The sequence below is a fragment of the Scaptodrosophila lebanonensis genome, unplaced genomic scaffold (assembly GCF_003285725.1).
Source record: "Scaptodrosophila lebanonensis strain 11010-0011.00,11010-0021.00 unplaced genomic scaffold, SlebRS2 tig00000123-arrow-arrow-pilon, whole genome shotgun sequence".
Lineage (NCBI taxonomy): Eukaryota > Metazoa > Arthropoda > Insecta > Diptera > Drosophilidae > Scaptodrosophila > Scaptodrosophila lebanonensis.
The window spans coordinates 755,007-773,198 of NW_022060581.1; the positions used below are offsets into that span (position 1 = coordinate 755,007).

Sequence of the window (18,192 nt, forward strand, 5' to 3'; positions counted from 1 at the left end):
TCCATGAGCTGCAGGAATGAAAAGCGCACAATTTATACATATTCGAATAGTTTGTTATTTACGTTAAGACAACACAAACCTGACTGTGTCCAGCGTCGCTTTTCTTTTCACACAACAAAGCGCATTACTTACAGGCGGGAGCGACATTATTGATGTGCAGCTGGAGAAATGGAGAAATGGAGAACTGCAAGCAAAGAGAGTTCATTTGACTTCATATTTCTCAACAATAGAATTGAATGAATTGAACCTCTTACCTCCGCTCCTAGACAGCCAGCAAAGAGTCGCCGTTTATTTTTTTGGTTTTCTTTCCTTTTTTTTTTGTAACTCAAGGGGGCCGGAAAAGCAAAGCAGAATTGAACTTGAAACACTTGAGAATTAAGTGACTCGCACTTCAAAATAAAACACACACATAATATGCTTATATATAAGTTGCTTATATATATGTACAACTATATATATGTATATACCCGTTTACAGTATATAAGCTTGTGGCTTGGTCTCCACTGTTGTCGCACTGGAATGCTCCTAAATTTCACTTAAATCAGCAAATAGGTTCCTGCATCTGCAACTGCCAACAAATGCGCACATCTGCGCTGCTCCGTGCTTATGGAAACAAACAAACTACAAAATAATGCACACAGTCATAAAAAATGAATATAAAAAACGCTGCGCAAATTGTCGCCACTGAATTACGGCAGCCAGCAACAACAATAACAACAATAGCAGCAACAGCAGCGCAGACAAACAAACAAACAAACAAAAGAGCGAACCCCCAGACTTTTTGTTTTTGGGTCTCGAACCACTTGAAATCTTTGGAACACTGGAGCTGCGGGGCTGTGGGGCTTTGGGGAAAGCTTCTGCTGCAGCAGCATCCGAAATAAGCAAACAAATCGAATTAGACATACCCTTGGAGCAAGCCCGACAGCGAAATACCCTGTAGCCAGAAGCAAAACGGAGACGAGGAAGAGCTGCCTTGATGCTGGGAGAGAGGAATATTTTGAACTACTCTTAAGGCTTTGTGTCTCCAGATCTTATAGTCTCTGAGATCAGACATGTCTAAATCGAATATATATGCCTCATAAGATGGATAATGCTTCCTTCTTTCTGTTAAATATTTGTTTTTAAATATCTAAAAAAATACCATTGAGTTCTGTTTTAATTTTCTAAAAGGAGTTTCTTTCTAAATTAAATGTACAACTTAAGGAATAGGAGACGAAGAAGAGCTACCTTGAGGCTGGGAAAGGGGACTCTTAAGGGAAGTCTTAAGGCTTTTGTGTCTCCAGCTCTGAGATCTAGGTGTTCATGTCTAAATCGAATATATATGAGTCATAGGGTCGATAATGCCTCCTTCCTTCTGTTATATATTTTTTTTAAATATCTAAAAAAAATACCATTGAGTTCTGTTTTAATTTTCTAAAAGAAGTTTCTCCAGCTTGTATAGTCTCTGAGATCTAGGTGTTTAAGCAGACATGTCTAAATCGAATATATATGCCTCATAGGGTCGATAATGCTACCTTCTTCCTGACATATAATTTTTCTGAACAGAAAAAGCAGAAAACTTAAATAAAAGTAAGTACTATGGAGTTATATTTTAATTTTCTAAAACAAGTTTATTTTTAAACTAAATGTAGAATAGGTTTTTTGCTCACTAAGAAATAAAACCCAAGAATAAAGTAATCTCCCAATATAAACTGAAGAGATAATGAAAATAAACAATATCGCTTAGATAATATTAGATTATATACATTTCTATCGAAGCTAATCAATTCTTACGGCGATTCGTAGTATCTTATTTTATTATATATTATATTCTTTGAGATGAATATCTTATCACGTATAGTACTTATCATTCCAATAAGTAAAGCATTGCTTTCACTTTTAAGAGTTTGAAATTTAAAAAGGAACCTATTCTCTCCAAAGCAGTAATTTCGAAATAATCGATGGCAGAGTTCTATGAGGGTTATAGATTTAAGACACTACTTACTATCGAACGCGTCCGATTTCAGGTTTGAAATCTAAATGATTTTAATTTAAATCCAATATAACAGGCTAACAGTTCTTGATCTGGACAGCTTCTGGGTGGGTTGACAAAATTAAACTTGTAGATTTTTTCTCAGAATTTTGAAACGCTTGTGAAGATGAAATGGTTTATAGGGATACTCAGTATTTGAAGAAATCTTAAACACGCAGTTCAACATAAATTCTAGGAATCGAAGAAAATATAAAACTTAGTATTATCTAGCAGCAAATTGATTTCCAATTAAAAAATAAAACAACTGTTTATTTATTAGACAGTTTCGTTTTCATTGAAACGATTTATAGAGAAACTCAGTCTTTAAAGCTGAGAAACAGAAATTCGCAGTTCAAAAGTAAAAAAAAGAATTGTTAAATACATACTTAGTTTTCTTTGAAACGATTTATACAGATACTCAGTGTTTGAAGAAATCTTAAAGCTAATCATGCAGCTCAACAGAAATTCTAGGAATCAAAGAAAAGAGAACAACTCACGATTATCTAGAGTATATGAGTATTATCTAACGCAAATTTGTTTCAATAAAAAATTTAAAACAACTGTTTAATAACTATAATATTCTGTATAATGAAATGATGAAAAAGATACCCAGTCTTTGCAAAAATCCTAAGGCTGAACACAAAGTTGAACAGAAATTCCAGGAACCAGAATTTTCTAGAGTATATTAGTATTATCTATCGTTAAATTTATTTAAATTCAAAAGTAAAAAACAACTGTTAAACACATGTTTCGTTTTATTTTGATGTAGCGCAGCGATTGAGAGTGAGAGTTGAGGGGAGCCGGGGGAGTGGAGACTGAGGAGTGGGGAGTAATGGGAGCAGAGAGAGGGGGGAAGCGGAAATGAAACTGTCAGAATGCATCATATGCATAAAAGTTTCAATGCAATCTGGCGCCAACTGACAGCTCACTGGTTAAGGGGGGAGGGGTGGAGGCACGGTGGCTGCCATACGCATCACTGACTGCCAATATGTTTCGCTTCAAATGCATTCAAGTGGCCTAAATGGAAAATCTATGGCGCCCATTTAATTTCCTGCACACACACAGTGGGGGACACACAGCAAGCTGCTGGGTGGGGGATTGCCCCAATGCCCCAATACCTCAACATCGTGCCCCATTCGTGGCATGACAGCTGCCAATAGATACTTGCACCGATAGCGCAAAGAGCGAAACAATGTCGAGGACGCGCAGCGCCACGACGGAGAAGTAAAAAAATGTCCCAGTCGTGCTGCATGTAAGCATAAAAATTCAACTTGCAATCCCTTTTATCTCTGGCAGTGTCGCACTTCAGATGCCCTTCAAAAAAGCAGTCGACAAAAACTACAATATATTCCGAATGATAAACTACGGCTTGGGGTTAAAGGTTGAGGGTGAGAAAATATAAATTTGTTCTTTCATTTGAAGTCAGAAGAAAACTATACTTGGATTAAAAGTGAAGCGAGAGAAAGAATAAGAAAGAAATTCTATTAAGAAACCCCCTTAATAGTGACACAGTTAGAATAAGAAAGAAATTCTATTAAGAAACCCCCTTAATAGTGACACAGTTATAACAATTCCCTTACCAACTGCAAAAGTTGCGTAAGTTTTTAAATGTTTTAGACAAGTTCTTCAAACATCTTAACCATAGACTGTTCTAATTCCGATTCTGCTTCATTTGAGACAAGCACAAAAGCTCTCTTAAAATATTAAAGTCAATAGTTCTGAAACCATTTCAATTTAAATTTGTTCCATAAATTATGGCATTATTATTGTAACAATTTTATTAAATGCGGATTTTAATCACAACTGTCGATAAAAATCCACACAAGTGGAACAATAATTGAATTTATTATACTCTGTATTGACGACTTTTAGCTCTACTTGAGTTTTGGGCAACTTAAGTCAACTCTCATAGTGATTAGTTAGTAATAACTATTAAGTAAATACTAAATAATGAGTAGCTAAATTAATTTTGAATGCCTCACGAGGTTCGAAAGAGTATGAAGCAACTAGTAAGTAATAAGAATTAATGGTAAGTCATAACTAGTGTAAGTGCAAGTGGCAACTATTTAGTTGGAAATATTAATACTTTATGAGTTTACGGGAACTAGAAAGCCATACTAAAAATCAATAGAAAATAGTAATCAGTCAACAGTAGTTACTATACCTTTAAATTGAAATAATAAACCTCTTATTAGATTTCATTTTCATTCTCTATTTGATGGACGAATCTGTGCGCAAATTATTTGCCTGTCTGGTCATAGGCACTAGTTATCAGTTTAGTTAGCAAGCAAATATCTTAAAACGTGTTCTTCTAATAACTTCCCATTTAGAAAACACTACAAGTATTATATAAATGACTTGTTATTAAGTATATATGTATATAAAAGTACATATTTTTTGTATCTAAACAATTTATTTCAATTTCTGAAATTATACCCAAAACGATTATTCTCGAACTGACACAATTATTTACGCCTTTTGCATTAGAAATTAAAAAGCACCAATTGTTGTAGGTTCTTGTGGTTCAAAGTATTAAAAAAAAAGTACAATTTATTCTAGAAATTAATTATTCGGTATTTTTCGAATTTCAAATATTCGTTTATCCTTCTTTAAAAGAAACAAATTTTAGCGCTAGGTCAAGGAATCCCTTAGGATATATTAATAGCATTAGACCAAAAGTATTCATTTATCTCACGACTACCAACTGAGACTGAGACCTAGAGTGGGACTGATGTCTCGAATTAGGTGTAATCTCCAAACGAAGGGCGCTTCACTCATTGAAGTCAAGAGACTGGCTTGAAAAAAAGATGATGATATGGTTAACCAGAAATGTGTATAATATTTAATTCTAACTCAAATTTATAGATGCAATAGAGTAAAATCTTTGAAGACAACCAAACTGAACCACGCCTTTGTGCCAAGCTCTGCCATTCATAATGAAAAGTGTACGGAATCGTTTACAAAAATAATGCCAGAAAAAAAACAATTACAATATAAAAATAAAAAAGTCTGGCATAAAGATGATCAACTAATGATGATTAACTCATAATAAAGAGTCGACGAAATCTTCTACAAAAATAAGATAACAATTTAGGTATATGGAACGAGTAAAGACTATTGTCTTTCATAAAGATGATGATATGGTTAGCCAGAAATGTGAAAAATGTCATGTGTTGAATCATTAAAGACAACTTAACTGAACATCGCCTTTGTGCCAAGCTCTGCCATTCACAATGAAGAGTCTACGAAATCGTTCACAAAAGTAATGCCAGGAATTCAACAATTACAATACACAAATAAAATAGTCTGTCATAAAGATGGTCAACTAATGATGATTAACTCATAATAAAGAGTCGACGAAGTCTTCTAGAAAAAAAGGATAACAATTTAAGGATATGGAACGAGTAAAGACTATTGTCTTTCATAAAGATGATGATATTGTTAGCCAGAAATGTGAAAAATGTGATGTGTTTAATCTTTGAAGACAACCAAGCCTTTTTGCCAAGCTCTGCCTTTCATAATGAAAAGTCTACGGAATCGTTTACAAAAGTAATGCCAGGAAAACAACAATTGCAACCTAGAAATATGTCTTTCATAAAGCTGATCAACTAATGATGATTAACTCAAAATAAAGAGTCGACAAAATCTTCTACAAAAATAGCAACGAGTAACTGAATAGTCTTGCATAAAGATGTGTTTCAAGGTGTTGACTAGCTCAGCAAGGGTATATGCATGTAGAAAGAGGAGTAGCTGGTCTATTAGTTTATTTATGAAACGAGCGCACTTAAGGGGAGACATTGAATTGTTTGTTGTACAAGTAGTATTAGTTGCTGTTGTTGCCATTGCTGTCGCCTGGGCTCATATTTGCGCTTGACTCAGCTGTAATAGCAACAATGTCGCACAGCGATATGAGGCATGCGGTATGCGGCATGAATAGACTACGAGTGAGACGAGCCAGCCAGTTCCCAGAACCCCAGTGTGGATGCTGTTGCTCACCCCCCTCCTCCCGTGCTCACATGTGCTGTGCGCAGCGCCTTTCCAAGACTTAATGAAAATCAATAACAGACTGAGGAGGCAGGCAGTCCTACTACTACCTCTCTCATGGTCAGGCAGGCAGGCAGGCAAATTACCATAAAAGTTGGATCAGATCAATGCAGCGATTTTAATACTATATGCAAAATGAGCGCATGAGTGAGCGCTCAGCACAGAACAGCAGAGCACAGGACGAGGACCAGGACGATGATGAGGATGATGATGATGATGTCTCATGACCGGGCATTGAGCGCAGTTGTTGCCTGCACAGTGCGCTGTCGAGCCGAGCATAAAATTGAGTTAGTTCGACAACAATGTCATATTGATTGAAAAAAAATATATATACTTGTACATATACTAGATACTACAAGTACAGATATAGTATATGTGGGTGGACACGAGCAGGTGCGACAGTTGATGGCAATATAAACAGCATTCGTATTCAAGGTCTCAAAACAGTTTATGAACGCAAGCAAACAACATTTTAATCCAGACCAGCATAGGCAACATATCAGTTTTATCTAAATACGTACATACATACAATTTATTTGCATATATGTATAGTATGTAGAGAGATGATTTGAAGTATGAAAAGTATGTAGAGAGAAGATTTGAAGTATGAAAAGTATGTAGAGAGATGATTTGAAGTATGAAAAGTATGTAGAGAGATGATTTGAAGTATGAAAAGTATGTAGAGAGATGATTTGAAGTATGAAAAGTATGTAGAGAGATGATTTGAAGTATGAAAAGTATGTAGAGAGATGATTTGAAGTATGAAAAGTATGTAGAGAGATGATTTGAAGTATGAAAAGTATGTAGAGAGATGATTTGAAGTATGAAAAGTATGTAGAGAGATGATTTGAAGTATGAAAAGTATGTAGAGAGAAGATTTGAAGTATGAAAAGTATGTAGAGAGATGATTTGAAGTATGAAAAGTATGTAGAGAGAAGATTTGAAGTATGAAAAGTATGTAGAGAGATGATTTGAAGTATGAAAAGTATGTAGAGAGATGATTTGAAGTATGAAAAGTATGTAGAGAGAAGATTTGAAGTATGAAAAGTATGTAGAGAGATGATTTGAAGTATGAAAGTATGTAGAGAGATGATTTGAAGTATGAAAAGTATGTAGAGAGAAGATTTGAAGTATGAAAAGTATGTAGAGAGATGATTTGAAGTATGAAAAGTATGTAGAGAGATGATTTGAAGTATGAAAAGTATGTAGAGAGAAGATTTGAAGTATGAAAAGTATGTAGAGAGATAATTTGAAGTATGAAAAGTATGTAGAGAGATGATTTGAAGCAATGCTTTGATTACAAAACTGAAGTAAAGATGTCGTCGCTCGAAACCAATTCGACGGCAAACTTCTTCAGGATTTGTAAATTTCTTTTTAAATTCGACTGCAAAAATAATGCACAAGCTACTTGTTTGTATCGCAAATAGCTGTAAATAGCCTTCGCACATCATTTTAAGCGGATATGGTTGGTTGAGCTTTAAAATTTGATTTCGTTTGAGCTGCAAATTAAATTGTCGGCTGTTCTTTTTTTTTCATTTTAAAATCATTTGCGCGCAAACGAAACAATTTTTGTGCGTTTCATGAAATACGATATACATATATATATTTATATATATACATACAAAGTAAATAGGATATTTTTAAAAGTATGCCAGCTCAACATTTCATGAGTAAAGCAACAAAAATCGCTCTGAATTCAACATTCGAAAGCTATCATTAAAGGATCACGTCTCTGGCAATAAACGGAGTTATTTTCAATATAATGCTGCAATGAAGCATCAAAGTGCCATTTGTCCTTTGTAGAAGTCAAATGTGAAGACAATTTTGATTTGTGTCTACGGATGAGCAGGGAGTTATTTATCGGGAATTCGTTTCAACTGCCCCAACTATTAATGCTGTATTTCATGTTTAAGTTTTAAAGTTTTATTCTCCACAAATTTGGCGCTTCTTGCACTTCTCACTGATTTGAATGATTTACAAAAATTCGCATTCTAATTAATATCGCCTGATTTGCTCAAAAACTTGAATTTGTTCATGAAAGAAAAGCGCCATAAGGACGTCGAAGCGATTTAAAAACTAGCATTATGAAGAACATGTTAAAACACTCCTTGGAAACGCTACCAGATAAATGAAAACGTTGGTTTCATTGAGTCGAAATAAAGAAATAAAATAAGCTCGTATTGTCTAGAAACTAGGAGCGTCTACATACCAAGTTTGGTTAATATGGGCTCAGCATTATGAAGAACATGTTAAAACACTCCTTGGAAACGCTACCAGATAATTGAAAACGTTGGTTTCATTGAGTCGAAATAAAGAAATAAAATAAACTCGTATTGTCTAGAAACTAGGAGCGTCTACATACCAAGTTTGGTTAATATGGGCTCAGTCGTTTTCAAGATTCAGGCGGACAGACGGACGGACATGTCTACTTGTAGATCAATTTCTCTTGTCATGCTGATTACATTACATTGATAAATATAATGTGTCCATTTAACAAAGGTTGGGCAACATAATAAAAGACAATACAAAACATAACTCAATAGAAGTAAAGGAGAATATGTTTGTTTGTTTACATATACATAGTACAGTGAAAACTCTCTTAATGGACGCCTCTTCTATCCGAACACGTCTCTTAAGCGGACACTTTTTCTAGAACATTCTGTCTAAGTATTTAAGTAATTCCTTAAGCGTACAAAAGTTGAGTGTCCAGCCAAGACAGTTTTCACTGTAATATACAGGGGCTAACTGTACCCCAAATGGGTGCCTGGAAATGGAAATTATTAACAAGTGAATGCAAATTTTCAGCCGACTTATTAAATCTAAACAGCCATCACGTGCATGTCTCTAAATAAGCTTTCGAAAGCTTCGATTGCCTGGCTTAAGCCGAGCACCTATTGTGTCGCTGTGTGTGTGTGTGTGTGTGTGTGTGTGTGTGAAAGCCTAAAAGCTTCGTTGTCTACATAACTGAAGGCAAAACATATACATACATACATAAGAGGCTAACGCCGTTTTTGGTGCAATGCCAGCAGAATTGGCGAGCACTGGCAAAGGCTTATCAAGGTAATGGCCTGTCTGATAAGGAGGAAAGAGAGATGGAGAGTGAGTGAGAAAGCTAAATGATATGCCTAAGGAGTCTGACAGCAGCAGAGCACACACATACGAGTACTACGAGTTGGCAGAGACAGCGACGGCGACAGCGACGGCGACAGCGACACTCACAAGCCAGTTAATGTCATGTTAATTGTTTATAAGCAATATATGTATGTACATACACATATCCACATAAGTATATGCTGGTTGCACATGCTCTCAAATGGACGTGTGTGTGTGTGTAGCGACAGTTTAATGTTTCTGGCGTGCCAAGAGCAACGGCAACATCACCAGAGTTGAGCGTTAGCCGGCGCACGATTATGTAACGGCTCGGCTCGTCTGGAGCGCGCAGCGGACAGAAGGCGGACAGTGTAAAACTTTTGCAAATTATACGACAGACAGTGTAGACAGGCAGTCCAACAGATAGGCGGGCAGAGAGGTGAGAGATGGGCGCGTGAGGCCGCTGTGATTAAATTATTCTCTTCACATTTTTATCGAACCTCCTTTTAACAACCTCCTGAAAAAGGCAAGCTACCGAAGATCCTAAAGAACATGAAGTTACTGAAGAGTATAAAGAGGAAGCTCCTGAAGAAGAAGCTACTAAAGATCCTAAAGAGCATGAAGTTACTGTAGAACACAAAGAAGAAACTCCTGAGGAGGAAGCTACTGAAGAACCCAAAAAACTTGGAGTTACTGAGGAGCCTAAAATGGAGCTTCCTAAAGAACCCAAAGAGGAAGCTACTCGTACTCACGAACCTGTATAACAGCAAATTACTGAGGCACACAAAGAAGAAACTCCTCAAGAGGAAGCCACTGAAGAACTCAAAGAGCCTATAGAACAGCAAGTTACTGAAGAACACAAAGAGGCAAGCTACTAAAGAATCTGAGGAAGGGAAAGCTAGTGAAGAATCTGAAAATATGTAAGCTACTAAATAACCTACAGAGGATCCCAAAGTAGCACCTTTGAAGATGCAAACTGCTAAAGAGCCTAAATAAGAGGAAGTTAGTGAAGAGCACAAAGAGGAACCTCATCAAGAGGAAACTACTGAAGAACCCAAAGAACTTGTAGAACAGGGAGTTACTGAGGAGCTTAAAGTGGAGCGTCCTAAAAAGGAAGCTACTAAATAAACTGAAACAGGGGAAGCTAGTGAAGAATCTGAAAATGTGTAAGGCCGAACAAGGATTGCCACAATTTCTCAAACACTTCTCTGACCAAATAGTGCTCGAAAAAGTATCGCAGAAATATAACGAGGTCGCTCGGTTTCAGTCAAGCCCCTCGGCCACAATATAAAATATCAATCTAGAAGACATTTTTGACACATTCCCGATTATGTAAACGGAACACTTGGGGTAACGTGTTCATTCTATTCAACATATTCTCTTAAATTTTGTTACCATTTATTCTGTTTTTCTTTTTAACGTTCAATATTTTTCATTTTTCACACATTCTCGATTATGAAAACGGAACACTTGGGGTAACATGTTCTTCCAAAGTAAAAGCAAGAGAAACTGAAGAAAGAAAAGAGCTCTTTCTAGAAACCTCGACATTTTCTTTCAGTATTTCTGATAACTATGCACAATTCTAAGGACTATACTAATCAATGAAGCACATTTAAAGTAATAATTATTTTTACTTCGGTAGAAACTGTATCTATATTAAAAAGTACGGTACTTCATAGAGATTTCTGAGTTTCGTGAAAATGCCTTTTCACAAATCCCACATTAGACCCATCCCTACGACGGGCGAGAATACAATGGGCCTAGAGTGGTGGTAGGTTTAGGGCAAAACGTGTTGGACCCAGCTGCGAGGGAGCGAAGGAGCCGAGTCGAAACTAAACCGAACCGAGCTGAGCAGAACAGAACATAACAGACCAGACCGGGCCAGAACAGGCCAGGGTAGGGCAGGGCAGGGCAGGGCAGAACAGAACAGAGCATAGCTTTGGCTGCGGTGCGCCACTTGCCGTTTGACCCAAATCTCGTGCAACATTGTCAGCGCATGTGTTGGTAGTCAAGTGTAAATAATTTTACAAGTGCTCGTAAAAAAGAAAGCGGACAAAAAACACCCACAACACACCAACAAACACACCAACAAACAAACAAACAAACAAACAAACACGGAAACACACTCCCACACACACACACACACACACATCGTTCCACTTAAAATGAAGAAATGTCATTCAAAATCGATAAGCACAAGTAAAAAATAAATATAGGAGAAGGCTGCCTCGCAACGCATCGCATCGCCTCGCATCGCATGGACACGAACAAATGCCAGCGAGATTTTCCTAATGATGACAATCAACTAAGTAAGAGCCAGGATAATCTGATTAAGTGTTTGTGTTCTCGATACTCACCTAATAGCGCTTGAAATAAGCGGGATTTAAATATGCGTATGACGCGCTCGATTGCAATGCGCAGCGCTCGATCCTGTGGCTCGGACAGACGCGCATGATAGTCCTCGAGCAGTTCCAGAGCACGATGAGCTTCTGCAATTAAAAACATATGGATGCCACTTGAAAATGGTAAACAACAAACAACAGATATGTATAATGCTTTGAAAGCTTTCAAAATAGTCCTTCACTTCACAACGCAAAACAATCAAGGACGAGAACTAAATCCCAATAATGACTATAATACCGAGGTCCACATGCATTCGATGTTAATTATGTACAAGTATATGCTTGCTTTAATTTTAGTTTTACCTCACAACATAGGTTCTTTGCTTCTTCTTCTTCTTCTTTTATCTCAAGGATTTGGTAAATATTTTCAATGTTAATTATATATTAAGTTCCATCTTTTTAAGTTCAAGGAACTAACTAAAGAAAGAACTAATAGTAATATCCAAGCTATTTTGAAAGCAGCTTCCAACTTTTAGTTTTACCTCACAACATAGGTTCTTTGCTTCTTCTTCTTCTTCTTTTATCTCAAGGATTTGGTAAATATTTTCAATGTTAATTATATATTAAGTTCCATCTTTTTAAGTTCAAGGAACTAACTAAAGAAAGAACTAATAATAATATCCAAGCTATTTTGAAAGCAGCTTCCAACTTTTAGTTTTACCTCACAACATAGGTTCTTTGCTTCTTCTTCTTCTTCTTCTTTTATCTCAAGGATTTGGTAAATATTTTCAATGTTAATTATATATTGAGTTCCATCTTTTTAAGTTCAAGGAACTAACTAAAGAAAGAACTAATAGTAATATCCAAGCTATTTTGAAAGCAGCTTCCAACTTTTAGTTTTACCTCACAACATAGGTTCTTTGCTTCTTCTTCTTCTTCTATCTTAAGGATTTGGTAAATATTTTCAATGTTAATTATATATTAAGTTCCATCTTTTTAAGTTCAAGGAACTAACTAAAGAAAGAACTAATAATAATATCCAAGCTATTTTGAAAGCAGCTTCCAACTTTTAGTTTTATCTCACAACATAGGTTCTTTGCTTCTTCTTATTCTTCTTTTATCTTAAGGATTTGGTAAGTGTATTCGGTGTTATTTATATGCCTGTATTATATTAGGTTCCGTTTATCTAAGTTGAAAGAACTAACTAAAGAAAAAAGTAATAATAATATTCAAGCTAATTTAAAAGCAGCTTCCAACTTTTAATTTTAGCTCAAAACATCGGATCCTTGCTTCTTCATCTCCTTCTGCTTTTGTCTTAAAGATTTGGTAAAATATGATGGGGTTGGATTGAATTCCGAGTAGAAGTTATTAATCAAATTCTGGCCTGTATTTTCTTCAAAGATCAATAGCATTTGAGAATAGAGAAACTCCTAAATCCTTTAGAGCCCAATCCCGCAAATATTAAGTTTGGGGAAAAAAGAAGACAGTTTTTTTTTAAGTGTAGGGCAGGCTTAGAGCGAAGCCTTTGCCTCTTTCCCACAGCTCTCAAAGCAGTTCACAGAAAACCAATGCAATGTTCTAACAAACTAATTATGATCTTAAAATAAGCTCCAAATACTTTTCTCATAAATTGGTTGATTAGAATTCCAAATCGTTATCCTTAAGTTTCCAAAACCCCCAAGAAAGAAGTCCCCCAAAGCACAGGAACAGTTTCTTTAAGGGGCAGGACAAGCATAGGAAAAAGCCTTGCCTTATCTCCATAGCTCCCACAGAAATCTTAAAAAATGCTGGCGCTCTTTTTAAAAAGAAGGGGAAGCAGATCCCACAAGACAGTCTTCCCTGGTAAAGTGTAGGGCAGGGGTAAAGCAGGAAGCCTCGCCTCATTTCCGCAGCTCTTACAAAAGTCGCTTTAAAGTGCAGGGCAGGCATTGAAGAAAGATTTGCCTTAACTCCCTGTTCGCAGCTCCCACACAAGACCATGGAATGCTGTTTCTTTAAAGTGCAGGGCAGGCTTAGAGCGAAGCCTCCTCCGCAGAGACCGCGACTACTTTTGTTAGGACCGGAAGGCTTGGAAGATTGCACGCCCACCCAAGCATAGTTCCATTTACCTAGGCCACTCGATTGTGGCGCACCTGCTGAAAATTGCTGGTCATCAAGTGGCGTACTTTGTATATCCGCAAAACGTTCGTCCAGCGTCGGTTCCACAGCCGTCTCGATCTGTGCCGCCTCGCCAAAGAGTGTGGACCAGTAGCCCCGTCGAGTGCTCACTGTAGCCGCAGTTACAGCGCCATTATCGACGGCACTGGCACCTCTGGCCCCTCTGGCCATGGGCAGTGCGTTCAGCTCGTTGGCTGCCAGTGCTCGGGACTGGGCGCGCTCCGATTCGTAGTGTCGTTCCAATGACAGGACCGATTCGAGGGTACGTCGATGCTGTTCGTGCTGTTCGAGATCGGGTTGGTTCAGGTTCTCACGCTCTAGCGTCTCAATCATGGCACGAAAGCGGCTCAGCTCCAGGCGCAAGCTCTCCGAGTTGTACCGATCTACGGGTGGCAGAATGGATTTGCCTTTGCGTGGATTACGCACGGCCCCCGCACCTACAGAGGATAAGGAGGTGGCTTCGCATTCGTCGCGGGACACATCGCTCTCGGAACGCTCGAAGTAGCCGGACTCGACGTCCGGGGTTCGCTGCTCGGCCGCCGACAACATATGGCCATATTCGAGCAGATCCTGAGCGGAATAGAAGCATTCGGTGGACTCACGCACGCTGTCACGCAGCGAATCTTCGTCGGGTGCACGGCACTTGATGAACGGCTCCACCAGGGGCAAAACCTCTTCATTTGTATAGCTGACGGGCCGTGTAATTGCATCGGGGGCTTCCTCTATAACTACCTTCGCCGCTCTCTCTTCCTCCTTGCCTTCCCCTACAATTGTCGTGCTTGTTGCTGCTGCCTCATCGATTTCCAAGCGCATTTCTATGGCTTCCGTTTGAGTCAACACCACTAGCAGCTCTGCTCCTCCTTTTCCATTCTCTAGCTTCTCTTTTTCATTATTTTCTTCATTTGCCGCTGGCTCGCTTTGGACAATAGTTGGCACATTGCTTGGCAACTGATGCCGCATTGTCACATCGAATTCATACTCCTCATCCTCATGCGCATCCACATCCACGTCGACGTCGACGTCCGCATGAATGGCGGCAGACGAATCATCATCGTCATCGTCGTCGTCGTCTTCATCGTCATGAAATGTCTTATCGTCACTGCTAAGCAGCTCCTCGTTAGCATCGCTGCTCTTTTCCCGCTCTGAATCCGTATCCGAATCCATTATTGCGGCGGGGATTGTTCAAAATCTTAGCAACAACAACAATAACAAAAACTGAAAAAACTGAAATAAAATTCGCAGCACTTGGCGGGCGCAGCAATCGCGACGGACTGTCTCAAGTGCTCGACTTTATAATACCCATATGCCTGGGCCCATTTGTCGGCTTGTCCGATAAATCAATAAAGATTGTCTCAAAAACAGAATGCAGAATTACGCCTCGCTTTCCTCCCACCCCCTCCACTCCCACCATTCATTCATTTATGCTTGCCTTTTTATACTCTGTACCGGATTGGTATATCATTAATAGGTAGTATGGTCGGCATAATACAGACGATATAATAGACCTAGTTTGTGCATCTTTCCGACTGTCCGTTCGTATGAACCTCAACAATTTGTAAACCCAAACAGCTAGGGACTGCAAACTATATGTGTCAATTGGTCTTAGGTGTGTGCAGATCAAGTTTATTGCAAATCATATATATCATCAAAATTTTATATAGTAGCTGTAATAGCAATGATAGTTTGTGCATCTTTCCAATTGTCCGTCCGTATGAACCTCAAGATCTTCTAAACCAAAACAGCTAGGGACTCCAAACTTTATGGGTCCACTGGTCTTAGGTGTGTGCAGATCAAGTTTATTGCAAATCATATATATCATCAATATTTTATGTGGCAAAGAAACGTACTACTCATTCAGCTTAAAATTACGAATTAAGTAAGTCTGCCTAAAAATGGTGTTATGGTTTTATGATACTTATTACAATTTCTCGTGCTTTTAGCAGGAGAGGTGTTCCAAGTAGATATCACAAAGATAAAGATTACAACTAATAAAAATAAAAGTAGCTAGTGAGAGGTCTAGCTTAGTTCAGGGAGCCCATCCAAGCCCACCATTCCGCTTAGCTCATGGGCTCCCGGGGTCACTGCACACAAGAGATCACAAAGGGGTGCCGACACATTCCTACATCTAACTTGGCTAAAAACAAAAAGAAGAAGAGGAGAAAGAAGAAGAAGAAGAAGAAGCAGAAGAGGAGGAGGAAGAGGAGAAATGTAAAGAAAATTGACGATGACGTGAACAACGGACGACAGTGGACGACATTGTGGTCTGTCTGGCGTTTGCCAAAAAATTAAACACATAATTTATTAGTATAATCGACTTTGGGGCATCCGCGCACGATTTAGGTACAAATCGCTATATATAGTGTGTACATATATGCATATGTATATATGTCCGTGTATATCGCGCATCACATGGCAATGTTAGACGACGCTTGTCGCATTTGGCTCTGGCCTTCACTGCCCATTTCAATGGCTTGGCAGCGTCTGGTCTTTGGTTGCGCATATTTTTTGTTTTATTTGTACGAACCCCCTCCCTCCCCAGCCACGCCCCTGCCACCTTCATTTGTTTTTGGCGCATTTCTAACATTGCCGACGACTGCCATAGACATCTATATATATATAGTAAGTACATACATACTCGTCTACATGTCCATGCGAGTTATATAGCCATCAAAAATATTTGACTGGCGCAGGTAATTTTCTAACCTTGACCCTAATGGTGCTATTGACCAGCGGATGGGTCATTAAAGATTTCGAATATAGCGCACATTTGACGTGTTAGCTGGATCTATGATATGGCTATGGCATTAGTTTGCTGCCACTCCAATATCAGGCATGGCAATCGCCAACTACCTAGTACTAAGTTGTGTCCAAAACTGTTATACATTTTTATTTTTGTTTTTTATTTCTATAGAGATTTCCAACTACCACCTTCTCAACAGATTTATATAAATTATAAATGTTAAATTGTAATTAAGACTAAACACCTAGTTTATGTTGTATTTGTATTTAACTATAAGTTGAATTTAAGTTATAAATATAAGAGTATAATCAAAAAAAAAAAAAAAACAAGTAGGGAATAATTATAGAATAATTAGAATAATTATAGAAATTCCAAAAATAAAGAAAATGAACTACCTCCTGATTTCAACTGAATCACCATCTAATGGAAAAGTCGCCGTTATTAACTCATCGATTAATCAGACCTTACTTAACCGATTTCCTAATACCGTTTTAAGAGAATACTCTAAGTATTTAACGCACATTTAATTATTTTTTTTATTATAATGGATCTGTATCTTGAATGGCCGCATACTTGTAGTTTCTAGGTTTCTGACTGAACTAAGCGATTAATTTTGACCGACAAGCTTGAGACAAGAGACAAATTTATTTTGTTCCTGTAGATCTGCACTCAACATAAATTATAGTCACTATCAGTTGCATAATCTCGACAATAACAATTTAATATAAGTCTTTATATACACGTTTTTTCTATATACTTGTATTCAAACTTTTAATTCAAATGATGTAGACAGGACTTTTGAACTCTTCAAGCCCTTTCTATAATGTCGTTAGTTAAGTACAATTGGAAGAACAAAAATTACATTCAAAATATAAAGCTCTAATTTACACGCGATTCGAAAATATTTGTGATGAAGGAAAATTACAGATTACCCAAGTTTTAGTCGAAAAAAAATTGTGCAATCTTCAGTGAAATTAATGGAACTAAATATCTCCAGCTCTACGAACAATTGGGTAACCAAAAATTATAAACTATAAACTTATTTGAACATTTTTTTTACCATGAAAGGAAAACGCTAAGGCCAAGACTCTTCAGGATACTCAAAACACTCGATCCAAATGCTTCTTGATCGTCCAAAAGACTGCATGTATTGAGTGGGAAGTTGAATATTTTGAGTGAAATGAAATGCTGTGCAGCTTCATTTCTAAGAACATGTATGATATGTTCCCAAAAAGCCCTTAAAGTTTCCTTTATATTACTATTCGCTACTTTAAGCTAAACACGAGAGAATTTTAGATGGCTTCTTAGATCATTTTTAATATATTCCTGTACTATAAACCCCTTTAAGTTTCCTTAACTGTTCGCTACTATAAAAAAAACTCGAAAGAATATTCAGTTGCTTCTAATATCATTTATTTATTTATCCCCTCACTATTTGCTGGGAATGTTTGGCTGCTTTTTAGGCCATTTTTTATACCCTGTACCCGTAGGGTAAAAAGGGTATATTAGGTTTGTGCAAAGTATGTAACATACAGAAGGAAGCATCTCCGACCCCATAAAGTATATATATTCTGAATCAGCATGACGAGAAAAATCGATCTAGACATGTCCGTCCGTCTGTCCGTCTGTCCGTCCGTCTGTCCGTCTGTCCGTCCGTCTGTCCGTCTGGATGAACGCGAGGATCTCAGAAACTATAAAAGCTAGAATAACCAAAGTTGGCATCCAGATTCTCCTAGATCCGAGTAAGGACGAGTTTATTTTATTTTTTTTAATTTTCCCCCCCTTCCCCCGCTACAGAATTTCGTCAA

The 18,192-nt window shown here is 37.7% G+C and overlaps 1 protein-coding gene across 8 annotated transcripts in view; it reads right to left on the reverse strand.

The window, feature by feature from the left end:
- The window catches only part of LOC115628705 (disks large 1 tumor suppressor protein), an 81,435-nt gene that overhangs the window by 62,625 nt on the left and 618 nt on the right, over positions 1 to 18,192 (reverse strand). For all 8 annotated transcript variants that reach the window (XM_030524888.1, XM_030524891.1, XM_030524890.1 and 5 more), the window contains exon 2: positions 11,503 to 11,634. In XM_030524888.1, the coding sequence (XP_030380748.1) occupies positions 11,503 to 11,634 (132 nt within the window). The remainder of the gene's footprint in view (positions 1 to 11,502; positions 11,635 to 18,192) is intronic.